The sequence below is a fragment of the Medicago truncatula genome, chromosome 7 (genome assembly GCF_003473485.1).
Source record: "Medicago truncatula cultivar Jemalong A17 chromosome 7, MtrunA17r5.0-ANR, whole genome shotgun sequence".
Taxonomy (NCBI): domain Eukaryota; kingdom Viridiplantae; phylum Streptophyta; class Magnoliopsida; order Fabales; family Fabaceae; genus Medicago; species Medicago truncatula.
Genome location: NC_053048.1, coordinates 28,267,221 through 28,281,989, shown reverse-complemented (window position 1 = coordinate 28,281,989; position 14,769 = coordinate 28,267,221). Strand labels below are relative to the sequence as shown.

At 33.4% G+C, this 14,769-nt stretch overlaps 1 protein-coding gene across 1 annotated transcript; it reads left to right on the top strand.

The window, feature by feature from the left end:
* Positions 1-5,710: 5,710 nt before the first annotated feature.
* Positions 5,711-10,915, top strand: LOC11407316 (UPF0481 protein At3g47200). Its single transcript, XM_003622986.4, has 2 exons — positions 5,711-6,625; positions 10,093-10,915. Exons 1-2 carry the CDS (start codon positions 5,861-5,863, stop codon positions 10,756-10,758), a joined length of 1,431 nt encoding a protein of 476 aa, XP_003623034.3. The 5' UTR covers positions 5,711-5,860; the 3' UTR covers positions 10,759-10,915.
* Positions 10,916-14,769: the final 3,854 nt, after the last annotated feature.

The following is a 14,769-nucleotide window of genomic DNA, read 5'->3' as shown; positions in this document are numbered from 1 at the left end:
AAGAACCATCAACAAGCCAAAGAGAGAAATCATCCAAGCAGAAGAACCATTTCAAACTAAACCAAACAAGAATTGGTAGGGAGAAGCAATCATACAAAAGAACCAATATATATATATATATATATATATATATATATATATATATATATATATAGAGAGAGAGAGAGAGAGAGAGAGAGAGAGAGAGAGAGAGAGAGAAATAACCAAAGAATCATCAAAAGTGGGAGAAGTGCAATTAGAACAATCAAAAGGGGGAGAAATACAATGAATCAGAAGAATCAAAAAGGGAGAGAAGTGCAATGGAATCACACAGAAGAATCAAAAGGGGGAGAAAAAACCAAATTGTGGGTACTTATTTCACCAAGCAACCAAATTGTGAGCACTCGACTCACCAAACAACCAAAGTGTGAGCACTTGACTCACCAAACAAATAAACCAATTGTGAGGAATATCTTGACTCGCCTAACAACCAAACAAATTGAACCAACCGAATCCAAATCAAACCGAACTGAATCAAACGAACCAGACAAAGACAAATTGACGAACCAATACGAACCAAACTAAACTAGACCAACATAAACTGCAAACCGAAACAAATCAAAAAACAATAAGGAGACCGGAAAATCCGAACCCAAACACCACAAAAACCATAAAAACACATCAAGACTCAAACAACCCACAAACAAGGAACTAAACTCATACAACCAACAAACAAGGAACTATACTCAAACACAAATAACATACAGGCAACCAAATGAGAAGCAACAACTGGATAGAGGGGAGTCAACCAACAAGAAATCTAACAGCACACATACAATCAATTCAGTCACACAACTAACCCACATTTCAAATGCCAAATCAACATAGAACCACACTAACATAAGCAGTGACCAAGAAAATCATAATCAATTCCATAATTGCATCGAGAATAGTTTTTTTTTTGTTGTTGAGGGGAATTGCATCGAGAAAAGTATCAAGGGTTAATAATGTTTTTCACCTATATATGACATATATTACAGGGGTGAAAAGCATTATTAATTATGAAAATTCTACGAGGGTGCAAATCAAACTGAAAATTTTATATGAGCGAAAATCGAAAATGACATATAATACAGGGGTAAAAAGCATTATTAATCCTAGTATCAAACACCACACAGCGTCAAATCACAAAATTCCAAACTCATTACTACTATTCTCATGTGACCAAACAAATGCATATACCAAATACCTTTCTAACGTGATTGCTATTATAAATCATAACTTCCAAATATGTCCCCTTATTGCAATTTTGATGACAAATGCCAAACTAACTAGATGTAGATTTCTACGTAATGGATCTTAGTAAACAATTCCAATTGGCCAAATAGGCAAATACAACCTCAAACACGAATGGATTAATGACGGAAGGCACAAAATTCTTTCTTCAATTGAGTACTTTCAAACAACAAGAGAAGGAACGATAAAAAAAACTCCAAAAGACCAATTCTAGAAACTAAACCAAATCAAACACGCAACATTCCCAACTTTTTTCTCGAACTCAACTGCGGAAGCGATAAATAGTTCAAGACGAACCAAACCATGCTGATACCATGTTAACAATATAATATTTCAAAAGAGAATAACAAAGAGATTAACAAAGACGACGACTAGAGTTTAATACAAAAAATAGATTAACATTACAAAAGGTTACGAACTTATGAGATAATATATATATAATAAACTGTTGTGAATCCGATTCAACTAATGAAACCTTCACACCAATGAAATAAACCAAAGATGTGTGGAGCAAGAGATAGTGGTAATCTATGAGAGCAAATGGCTTCCAAGCTAACAACAACAAACAGCCCTAAGCTAGTGTATAGCAAAACCACACAAAGAGTTAACAAGCATAAACAAGATAAACGGTAAAAGAAAAGAACAAAACACCGAGCAAGATTGTTGACCCAGTTCAGCCAATGTGGCCTAATCTGGGGGAGAGAGCAGCTTTCCAATCCAATATGTGAAGTCTTACAAAAGGTTCCAAGACTCTAGCTTGTCAAAGCTTTACACATGAACAAACCCTAGATCTACCCTTTGGTATTTTCCCACTCTCACACTATGAACCCATAATCCCAAGGTGATTACAATGTTTTTCCCCAACCTAAGAAACACTCTCATCAAAGGAACACACCCCAAAGGATCCCCTCTTTGACCTCCAAGCTTTCTCTCTTAAGTTCTCTTAAGGTTAGCTTCAAAAAAGCACAAGAACACAATATATACTAGTCCTGCCCTGAGTAAATCGTGCCACGATTTCCCAAGATCGTGACACAATCTGCAACGGTCTCCAGGTTGACCAGTCCTTATCAGAGATACTTAACTAGCAAGTTTCTGGATCGTGTCACGATTTCCCAAGATCGTGCCACGATTTTGCACCCTGCAAACATTGCTCACGGCATCTCAGATCGTGTCACGATGGCAAAATCGTGACACGATTCCTCTGTTCTTCCAGACCACAAATTTGAAGCCAAATACAACATAAACCTAATTGACTCTAACTTACTAATATAAAGGCCTAATAGCTTAAACCCAATACATTATTATCTAACATGATGCATCAGCCAAGTGGTTTTTCTAGACACAAATATCCTTTTAGATATTCAAGGTGTTATCTAATGAATTTTAAAGAAACTACCACGATAAATGAAGATAATTAACCTAAATATAAACATCACAAAAATGTTTGGCCTATTAGAGGGGGTAAATCAAAACAAAATTTTTTAACAGGGGATAAATAAATAAAAAATTACAGGGAAAAAACTAAAATGACCTATATTACAGGGGGATAAAGATCTATTAACCCTTGTTTGTATGTTTCACCATAAAAGGCTTCATATCCTTAAATTGGATGTCATTTGCATAATGAACAACCTGTTTTATTTGGAGACAATCGTGACATTAAGTCAAATGTGAGGTATAATAAAGAAGTTTCTAATAATTATCCATATATTGAACTATGATTATTTTTGTTTGGTTTCCTGAAAATCTTCAATATGAAAAGGGCCGAGACCTGACAGATATTGAACTTCTTCGTCAAGCGATATTATTAAATTTGGTATGAGGTACCAATGATGCACCAATATTGTTTTGTAGTACGTGACTAATCAATGTGTGACCTCATGGAAAAATTAGATCCTTACAATAAGTAAAAACCGTTAGGTGGAATGACAATAATTTTAGGTGTTGATATTAGACAAATATTGTTTGTACTTTGTAGTCATGAAAGGATCAAGACACGATGTTGTTGTTTCTTCAATTAATTTCCCCACTTTATGGACGAATTGTATTGTGTTGAGGCTTGTTTGTAATATGATATTAGAACATCTACCATGTTATAAGGAGCAAAACTTACATGGCACAAGCCTAAATAAAAATGATTTAGGCACAATCCTAAATAAAAATGATTTAGGCACACACATCTAACTATATATTTTTTTTATTTATTTATAAAATATACTTTATTTAATTTCTTTTTCTTTTAATTTTATTCACTCATAAGTGTGTCTAAAACCTTTATATTTAGGTTTGTGACCAAGTAAGAATTGACCTGTTACAGGAGCATGAGAAATTGCAAATTTTGGCAAATGGATACATTTTTAATTGGAGACGGCGATGATGATAGAAATGAAAATGGTGAGAGCAAGATAAAAATTTCTGAAGATTTGCTCGTACCTAACTATACATATCAATTGATGACTTTAATAGATTTGCTCGAGGGACTCATTCGGGTCAAGACAGACCTCATGATTCAAAGAGCACTTATGCAAGTGCTTATAAATCATCCACCAAAGAGGCGTTAACATTGACAACGGTAGCAAACACTCATTGTCATACGTTAACATTAACAACTCTACCTCTAGTAACTATATTTTTCAATTAACTTCCCGTGCTTGGTATGAGTATGATACTCCTTCCCTCCCAAAATAATTGTCTCTGACATTTTTTCACTGTCTTAAAATAATTATCATTTTATAATAGAAATGCAACAACTTATTATAACCTTATTTATTAAATTGCATTCAACTTAACTACTCAACTAACTATGATTAATAAAGACGTTTCAGTAAATCATAGGCTAAAGTGCACTTTTCGCCCCCTAAGTTTTAAAATATTGTGATTTTAACCCCTATTAAAAAATGAAAATTTTACCCCATTAATTGTACAAAACATTGAAAAGTTGTTGAGAATATGTCACGTGTCACAAAACAAAGGGCCAAAATGACAATTTTTTTGTAAAGATAAAGGGTCAAAATAGCTTATTTCTTTAAAATAAATAGTCAAAATAACATATTTGCATAAAGTTAGAGGGACAAAAGAACATATTTCCGTTAATATAGAGGACACAATTTTCAATTTTTTTTAATAAGAGCCAAAATCACAACATTTAAAATCTTAAAAACAAAAAATGCACTTTAACCTAAATCATACTCCCTCTGTCCTTGTATGTAAGTCCCTTTTGTATTTTTCACATTTCTTAAGAAAAGTTGTCGATGTAATTAATGTGTCTGTTTTTTGTGTTAATATTACTAAATTGTCCTTTGTTTGTATGTGTATTAAATTTGACTTTTCATATTTCAAAACAAGTTAGTAGTATTAATTAGGGGTATGTTTAAGAAAAATAAAATAAATGCATCTAGTAATTTAGAAAAGATTAATATTTGGAGACAAAAATAAAATTAAATCTATGCTTAGATATAGGGACAGAGTAAAAAATTTTACCATTAAAATTGCACACACTCCAAATCTTAAAGCACTGTTATTTTGAGAGGGAAGAGCATAGTTTCAGTAAAATTCTTATGTGACTTTTCCCAGTTTTGAGGGGAAACATTTTTGGGTGTGGACTGATAAGCAGGGGCGGATCTCTTTGGAGATCCTCAGGTGCCACTGCACCCCCAGTTTTGATATAAATATCATATTAGGCATATTAATTCAGTTAATACGTTCTGTTGCAGTGGTAATGCGTTCTCTCAATCCATTGCGTATCCCGAGTTCGATCCCTCCGGCACCCACTACACCAGTTTACTATGTTGTACATTATTTGAAAACGTTTAATAAATATTTGGCACCCCCGATTTTTTTTTCAAGATCCGCCACTGCTGATAAGACAAGCTGCTGACAGAAATTCAATGGCATTTAAAACAGGATAGAAAGGTTGGACACTCTCATTACAGCACTGTCCGACGTTTGAATTTTCATTGTTGTGAATTGATTGCTCTAGTAAAATCTGACTGTGTGGCCGTAATGTTCGAAGGAGTAAATGTTATCAACTTTTTGTTTGAATTCCTCTGGACCATATATACGAAAAGTTAATTATGTTTTGATTAATAAATATTGTATTACTTCCTTTGTTTTATTATGAGAATTTTTTGTTTATTTTACATATATTATAAGAAAAAGTATACCAAGTGAAATAGAGAAAAATAATTTGAGTGTCTTGCTAAGTATTGGTGTACTTATGTATTTTTAGTCCTGATTTATTTTGGATCATGAATGAATTGATATTTTTAAGACATGACATTCTTTTAAAAAATGAGCATAACATATTGTACGTTTGGAGTTTTGATAAAATAGCATATTTATGAAGAATTGATGGTCTCCTAACTTGCCTAAAATCAATCTGAGTTAACTCACGTTGACTTTTAAACGTAACTTAAGTTATCTTGAGGTTATTTTAAATAGTTTGAGGTGGAAGTGAGCAATATCATTTGGGAGTTCCCTTTACCCTCAGAGTTGTTCCCTTTTCTCCCTCTCCCCTATTGTTAGGTAAAAGTGATTTCGTTACTTTGCAAGATCAATATTCCTCAGCCATTATTATATTGAATGAATGATGGAATCCCAAACTACCCTTGAAAAAAAGATTGTGGAGCTAAAAAATTCAAATCAAATACCCCAAAATTCACGACCAAAGATACAAAGGGTGGCTGAGTATCTCAGAAATAGAACAAATCTTGAGAAGCATTACTCACCCAAGTTGGTATCAATAGGTCCTATCCATCATGGAAATATAAATCTGAAGTTAGGAGAGAAGTACAAGCTTATGTGGTCTGCGAAATACATAGAAAACAGCGGCTTTATTCTAGAGGATCTACACAAAAAGATTGCTGATAACATCGATGAACTGAAGGGTCATTTTGGCGACGATGTTTTAACTTTAACCGGCCAGTCTCTTGAAGGCTTTGGTAGCCTTGAAGAAAAGCTGTCATGGATGTTGTTCGTGGATGGATGCTCTTTGCTTTATATCTTGGAGACAGTCATGTGGTTTGATGAGCCAGGGCATGTGGATATTAAGCTTGATCAACTGGTTCTTCTGATAACGGATGTGCTTTTGTTGGAGAATCAACTGCCTTATAAAGTACTTAAGCTATTGTGGGAAGATAACAATGAGGGTGAATTGATAAAAATCATGAGGAATTTCCCCAACTGTCTTCGTTTGGTCATACCAGTGTCAGAGAAGGAGAAGGAAGCTCCAGCTGATTACATACAAGAAGAAGAACATAGTGTATCAATAACAAATGAGTGGCAGTCAGAGACACCAACTCATCTTCTTGATGTTCAGCGTAAACTCATGCTCCCTACATCTAATTCCAAGGTAAAATAGAATTAACGATAAAAAGTAATAAAATAAATAGAAAATATTGAAATAACAATAGTATTACAGACAAAAAAAAATGTCAGGTTACTAAATTTTGTCTCTTTTAATACTTGAGTTCTTATACATGAACCACCTTAGATGGCATACACCATTTTACACCCACACAAATTTGTGATATGTGGCAAAAATATTGAAAGAAGAGATGAAAATGGATGATGATGTTATGTGAAATTACTAAAATACCCCTAACACGTGGGGTGTATATGAGAAGTGTATAAAAAAGGTTGTCAACCTATCTTTTTTTAAACTCTTAACTCTTAGGAGCAGAAGAATTTGAAACAGAGCTTGTCTTATACCGTTTCTATATTTTGATTAGTATTTAAAAAAAAAAAAAGTTTTAAGTCTATCTACCGTTATGATAAGTAGTATTTAAACTTTTTATTCGTTTTTTATTAGAAAATTTGTGTATTTATTGAATTTGAAATTAAAATATTTATGGGATAATTTTTTGATTTTGAATCCTAAGCCGGTAAGCCCTAGGTGCCGGGGGTAGGGTTGGGAATAAGTCAGGTCGGCCTACAGGGGCCTACGGCCTGGCCTGTTTTGGCCTGGCCTGACCTGAACTGTTTAGTAGATAGGCCTAGGCTTAGGCTTTTTAGAAAGTCTGTTTAGTTAAATAGGTCAAGCTTAGGCTTCAAAAAAAGACTGTTAAGCCTAATAGACCGGCCTATTAATACTTATTTATCAAAAAATAATTTTTTATATTAAAATAATTGCATATATTAAAAATATAAACATCTTTTTCTCTATCTATTAGTCCATTAATAGGCTTTGTTGTTATAGGCTTTTATGTAGGCTTTAATCTAGTTGAAATTTACTTGTAGTGAAATAGGCTTTAAGACATGTTTAACCTATTTAGTAGGCCAAATGAACTATTTGATGGCCTTAATGTGAAGTAGGCATGTAAGTAGGCTTTCAGGCCAGTCCAGGCTTTTAAATAGGCCAGGCCAGGCCTAGAAAAACGGCCTATGATAGGCCATAGGCCAGACTCAAGCTTGTGATTTATTTCGTAGGCCAGGCTCAGGCCTATCAAAGCCTGGTCTGGCCTGGCCTATTCCCACCCCTAGCCGGGGGTAACACTTTTTTTCAATCCATTTTAGGTTAAATATGTGATATTTATTAGTATAATTTTAAGTTTTTATTATTATTATTATTATATTTATTATTATTATTATAATCTTCTTTATATATTAAAGTTAACAAGTAAGCCCTAATTTTAACCTAAACCCTATTGCATAATTTTACTGTTTTAACCCTAATGTTCACACCTAATCTCCTATTTTCATGAACAATCTTCTTATATATTAAAGTTAACATGTAAGCCCTAATTTAAACCTAAACCCTATTGCATAATTTTACTGTTTTAACCCTAATGTTCACACCTAATCTCCTATTTTCACGAACAATCCTAATGCTCTCTCCTAATCTTCTTATATATTAAAGTTAACAAGTAAGCCCTAATTTTAACCTAAACCCTATTGCATAATTTTACTGTTTTAACCCTAATGTTCACACCTAATCTCCTATTTTCACGAACAATCCTAATGCTCTCTCCTAATCTTCTTATATGTTAAAGTTAACAAGTAAGCCCTAATTTTAACCTAAATCCTATTGCATAATTTTACTGTTTTAACCCTAATGTTCACACCTAATCTCCTATTTTCATGAACAATCTTCTTATATATTAAAGTTAACATGTAAGCCCTAATTTTAACCTAAACCTTATTGCATAATTTTACTATTTTAACCCTAATGTTCACACCTAATCTCCTATTTTCATGAACAATCCTAATGCTCTCTCCTAATCTTCTTATATATTAAAGTTAACAAGTAAGCCCTAATTTTAACCTAAACCCTATTGCATAATTTTACTGTTTTAACCCTAATGTTCACACCTAATCTCCTATTTTCATGAACAATCCTATTGCTCTCACCTAATCTTCTTATATATTAAAGGTAACCCGTAAGCCCTAATTTTAACCTAAATCCTATTGCATAATTTTACCGTTTTAACCCTAATGCTCACACCTAATCTTATATTTTCATGAACAACCCTAATGCTCACACCTAATCTCATATTTTCATGAGCCCTAATTTTAACCTAAACCCTGTTGCATAATTTTACCGTTTTAACCCTAATGCTCACACCTAATCTTATATTTTCATGAACAACCCTAATGCTCACACCTAATCTCATATTTTCATGAGCCCTAATTTTAACCTAAACCCTGTTGCATAATTTTACCATTTTAACCCTAATGCTCACACCTAATCTTCTATTTTCATGAACAACGCTAATGCTCACACCTAATCTCCTATTTTCATGAACAAAGCAAATCGGCATCGCTTTATTTCCCATATTTCTTCAAAACAAATCGCCCTATTTCTTCAACAAAACAAATCGCCCTATTGGAATAAAAGGGTTTTGAAAGATTATAGCAACATTTTTTTTTGTTAATATTACACTTTTCATCCAAATTAGAACTGAACTCTCTTTGTTAAATATTTACCACAAAATGCACCTGAATTTTGCAATCTATATAAACAGGTGGAAGAAACATTTCAACAAACAGTTAAAGGGTATCATTTACGGTAAAGGCCAAATATTCGATAAAAGGAAAATTATTTAAATAAAACATTTTACATGTTCAGGTTAAGAATGAACTATTTTTAGGTACATAATATAACATTAACATATAATTTTTACAAAAGAATGAAGTAACATTTTTTCAAAAGAAAAAAGAAAAATATGAAGTAACATACCAATAATATAATATTGACATATAATTTTAACAAAAGAATGAAGTAACACACGATTGATAAAAATTAATATTTTTTTGGTGAATAAGCGTGGTGTCTGAGGTTCGAATTCCAACATCTGCATATATTTGGGACCACATATTTCATTCTCTTTGATATGCATTGAGATTTGTTTTTGTCTACTATATCTACAATGTATATGACCCGTGCGGCAGCACGGGTGGAAAGTCTAGTTATTATAAATAACATGATCCAATCCATTTTAGGTTAAATATGTTTTCGGTCCTTATAAATATGTCAATTTTTTGTTTTAATCCCTCTAATTTTTTTCTTTAACTTTTAATCCTTTAAAAGTTTTTCATCATTTTTGGTCACTACTTTAAAGTAAACTCATATATAAAAGTCATATTTTTTAAAAACATTTTGCATAAAAATTTATAATATTATAAGAATCTTTCTCAAAAATAAATTATACTTTTTTAACAAAACATGAATTAAATATGAATTTTTATATTTTTGGTGGTTGAAAATTCATATTTAATTTATGTTTTGTTAAAAAATTCTAACTATTTTTGGGAGAGATTTGTGTATATTTATAAGAACTAAATACATATTTAACTCATCCATTTTTTATTAAAACTTAGAGTGGAAGCAATGAAGCCATCACTTCCAAAGAAGCAGCGGAGGACAAAGGTCCACAAAAATTAAAAAAGCTTTTTCGAGAAATAAAGAAATGGAGTAAGGAAGGGGTCATGTCGATTACATACAGGGGCATAGACGATCTAAGAGCAGTAGGAATAAGACTTGAGGCAAGCTTTACATCAAAGCCAGCAGACATAGTTTTCTATGAAGGATGGTTTACCTCAAGATTGACTATTCCTACGATCTTTGTGAACAACAATACAATCGCTACTTTCCTTAACCTGATTGCATATGAGATGTGTCCAGATTTTAAGAACGACTATGAGTTTTGTTCTTATGTAGCTTTCATGGACTCTCTCATTGACCATCCTGAAGATGTGAAGGCATTGAGATCAAAAGGGATTTTGTGCACCTTTTGGAGTGATGAGGAAGTTGCCAATCTTTTCAATATCATAGGTACTGGCTTGGAATCTAACATAGAATTATATTTTGAAATCAAAGTCAAAATAGATGAAAATTATCGTAATAAATACAAGAGTTGGATAGCGTTGGGTTTTCGCACTTACTTCAACAATCCTTGGACCATTATTGCATTCCTTGCTGCATTTATTGCCCTCGCTCTTACTTTCATTCAGACATTGTTTACAATTCACCCGACTAGCACATAAAGGTGGCTTATTATGACAATGTTTCCTTTATGGCACTCTTCTCTTCTCTATAGATTGTGTTGATTTCTTTTAGTTAATTTTTGGGTTAAGTTTGAGTGTCCTTCTTGAGTCTTGACTATGAGTATTTCAAAAATAAAGTGAGCCTTTTTCTTTGTAATGTGTGTTTGAATTGAAACATGAATTTTCATATTTTAAGTTAATTTATTCAAATTAAAATTCTCATTTGATGATCTATATACCTCTGGTGAAAAATTGTACAAATAATTCTAGACTCACATATTTACCTCTGGTGGAAAATTGTACAAATAATTCAAGATGCAACAAATGATTTATTTATCAAAATTAATAAGTGTATACATAAAAAATGGAGATACTAGTGCCATCTTTCTGCTTGTAGAGCTTAGAAAAGTCAATTATTTTAAGCCTCCATTTGTCTGAAGGAGCAAGACAGCAATCCCATAATTATTTACATCACATTCATCTATAATTTTATCTCGTGTGGGTTGTAACATTCATTAATAAGTATGGTACAAAATAACATTCTTATAGTCAAATTTGTTTAAAGATATAATTAAAAATAAAAAAATAACCTAACAACAAAATACAGTCACTATTTATGAAATAGTAGTGATATATTAATAACTATCTGAGACAACTTACTTTTTGGAGAGAGAGAGAAATGATTATATATTCCATAATCACATATATACTTCTTATTCTGAACCGTCTAAAATGACATTTGGCTCATTTACTTAGGCCGAATACAATCTAAAGCTCAAACACCACGTTTGTCAAAGTTACTTTCAACACACGCCTTCCACGCAAGGGGGGTGCACGGAGCGAAGGAGACTGGTTCAGACGAACCACAACGTCTCTCTGCAGGTTCTCGCAATAAACTCTCTCGCTGTTACACTTCCTACGATTTCGTAACCACCAGAGCCAGGTGTGCCATTACAACGGCTCTGTAGCCCTCAACCTCTATAAATAGGGGACTCACAGCAGTCCCCAAGGTAGAATCTATCTCTTCCTCTAAACCCTCACTCTCTCTGATCTCTACTTACTTGAGCGTCGAAGTTCCTATAGGTACACACCCCCATCCGCTCCAAGAAGCATTTTGGCGCATTTCACCACCACTAAAACCATCGCATTCAAAGACCCGACAGTCACCTTCTGATCAGGAACGACCAGTGGCGCCGTCTGTGGAAAATACAAGCTCTTCCCGTTTTAATACTCCTAAAAACCAAAGCTTTCGAAGAAATTACCATGGCTGCCAATAGTGCCCACTCCCATATACGAAGTGAGATTCGCATTCCTGAAAGGGATGGCATGACATCTTCACCTTCACCTAGTGACACACCTAGAGAGAAACCAGCACAAATAATTCCTCTCCAAGAAAGGCCTCTGCAAGGTCCCCTACGATCTACAGAGACACTAGAAGATTTTACACCAACGGGTGCCCTCGTCAGTAACCTGATCCGCACGGTTCAACAACAGACGTCGTTAATCGAGGAACAAAACCGACGCCTGATGGATCTGGAATAGGCGCGCCCTCTAGTCCGAGCCAAACGAACTCCTTCCCCAATATGTAACCGCCAGAGAACTTATTGCGGGAACGTGCAGAGAGACGTTGTGGTTCGTTTGAATCGGTCTTGCTCGCTCCTTACACCCCCCTTGCAGGAGAGGAGTGTGTTGCAAGTAAGTTTTCCAAACGTGGTGTTTGGGTTTTAGATAGTATTGGGCCTAAGTAAATGGGCCAAAGATCCTTTTGGCCGGTCCAGAATAGTAGCCCCCCCAAGTCGTTGCTCTTGATAAAGAGTGATGACTTAAGTGCAGACATCTTTGGTTGTTCGTGGTCGGTCATATGATGGAAGTTCGCTTTTAAGTTCTTTGCTCGAGAGTAAGCCGGTCTCGTTTGACAGACATGAAGACGCCCCTAAATCCATAAAGTGCACTTTTGGCACCCTAAGTTTCAAAATATTACGATTTTGCCCCCCTATTAAAAAATGTAAAATTTACCCCATTAATTGTACAAAATTTTGAAAAGTTGTTGAGAAGATGTCATGTGTCACAAATCAAAGGGCCAAAATGACAATTTTTTGTAAAGATAAAGGGTCAAAAGAGCTTATTTCTCTAAAATAAATAGTCAAAATAACATATTTTCATAAAGTTAGAGGGTCAAAAGAACATATTTCCTTTGATATAGAGGACAAAATTTAATTTTTTTTTTTAATAATGAGCCAAAATCACAACATTTTAAATCTTAAAAATAAAAATTGCACTTTAACCTAAATCATACTCCCTCTGTCCTTGTATGTAAGTCCCTTTTGTATTTTTTCACATTTCTTAAGAAAAGTTGTCGATGTAATTAATGTGTCTGTTTTGTGTGTTAATATTACTAAATTGTCATTTATTTGTATGTGTATTAAATTTGACTTTTTATATTTCAAAATAAATTAATAGTATTAATTAGGAGTATGTTTAAGAAAATAATATTAAATGCATCTAGTAATTTAGAAAAGATTTATATTTAGAGACAAAAATAAAATGAAATGTGTGCTTGGATATAGGGGGAGAGAGTGAAAAATTTTACCATTAAAATTGCACACTCCAAATCTTAAAGCAATGTTATTTTGAGACGGAAGAGCATAGTTTCAATAAAATTCTTATGTGACTTTCTTCCCAGTTTTGAGGGGAAACATTTTTGGGTGTGGACTGATAAAACAAGTTGCTGACCAAAATTCAATGGCATTTAAAACAGGATAAAAAGGTTGGACACTCTCATTACAGCACTGTCCCACGTTTGAATTTTCATTGTTGTGAATTGATTGCTCTAGTAAAATCTGACGACTATGTGGTCGTGATGTTCGAAGGAGTAAATGTTATCAACTTTTTGTTTGAATTCCTCTGGACCATATATACGAAAAGTTAATTATGTTTTGATTAATAAATATTGTACTACTTCCTTTGTTTTATTATAAGAGAATTTTTTGTTTATTTTACATATATTATAAGAAAAAGTATACCAGGTTAAATAGAGAAAAATAATTTGAGTGTCTTGTTAAGTATTGGTGTATTTTTAGTGTTGATTTATTTTGGATCATGAATGAATTGATATTTTTAAGACATGACATTCTTTTAAAAAAATGAGCATAACATATTGTACGTTTGGAGTTTTGATAAAATAGCATATTTATGAAGAATTGATGGTCTCTTAACTTGCCTAAAATCAATCTGAATTAACTCACGTTGACTTTTCGGAACGTAACTTAAGTTATCTTGAGGTTATTTTAGATAGTCTGAGGTGGAAGTGATAAATATCATTTGGGAGTTCCCTTTATAAAAATATTTTTTGGATGCACCTTGCTCTTGATTAAGTCACGTATAATTTTCTTGTTATCCTCCTTTAATCTACCGACAAACATGTGTCCTTCTAAAGCCGACTCCATCGCATGGTTGTGAACTCCATTAACAATGTTCAATCTCCATTGCTTTGTTTTCCTACTAAGATATCCACTAACCATGAACATGCACCCACATTTTCTTGAGCCCGTTGTCTCATGCTTCGTTTTTTTTTTCTTTTTTTTTTTCCGGCACTTTGTGAGCTCCACTCCTTTCACACACTAGTCGTACTATTGGATTGATCAAATTTGATCTTTGTGTAACAATTGTAAATTCTGCCTTATTTTCTTGACGATGTACCCAATTAAGCAAGTCATCCCTATCTTTTCATTTAACGTCGTCGGGAAAAACCTAGCCGTGTCAACTTCGTTGGCATGAAGTGGGAGGATACCGGAGTCAACATATAATGAAGCTTCAACATGGACGGAAGCTCCATCAATATTTGGTTTGACTTCTACCTTAGGATGTTTGACATCTCCAGATTTTTCGACAAAATTTGATTTTGTCTCTCCCAGACCATCTTCCGCGTTCTCAACCATTACTATAATTAAACAACACAAAACTATGAATTAACAACTAAATAATTCGTAAACATCAATGTCATAATGAATT

Bases quoted from the DNA above. Each gene is read 5' to 3' on its own strand.
- LOC11407316 (XM_003622986.4), top strand. From the start codon at position 5,861: ATGATGGAATCCCAAACTACCCTTGAAAAAAAGATTGTGGAGCTAAAA. The intron at 6,626-10,092 runs GTAAAATAGAAT...ATTAAAACTTAG, and splicing joins TCCCTACATCTAATTCCAAG to AGTGGAAGCAATGAAGCCAT.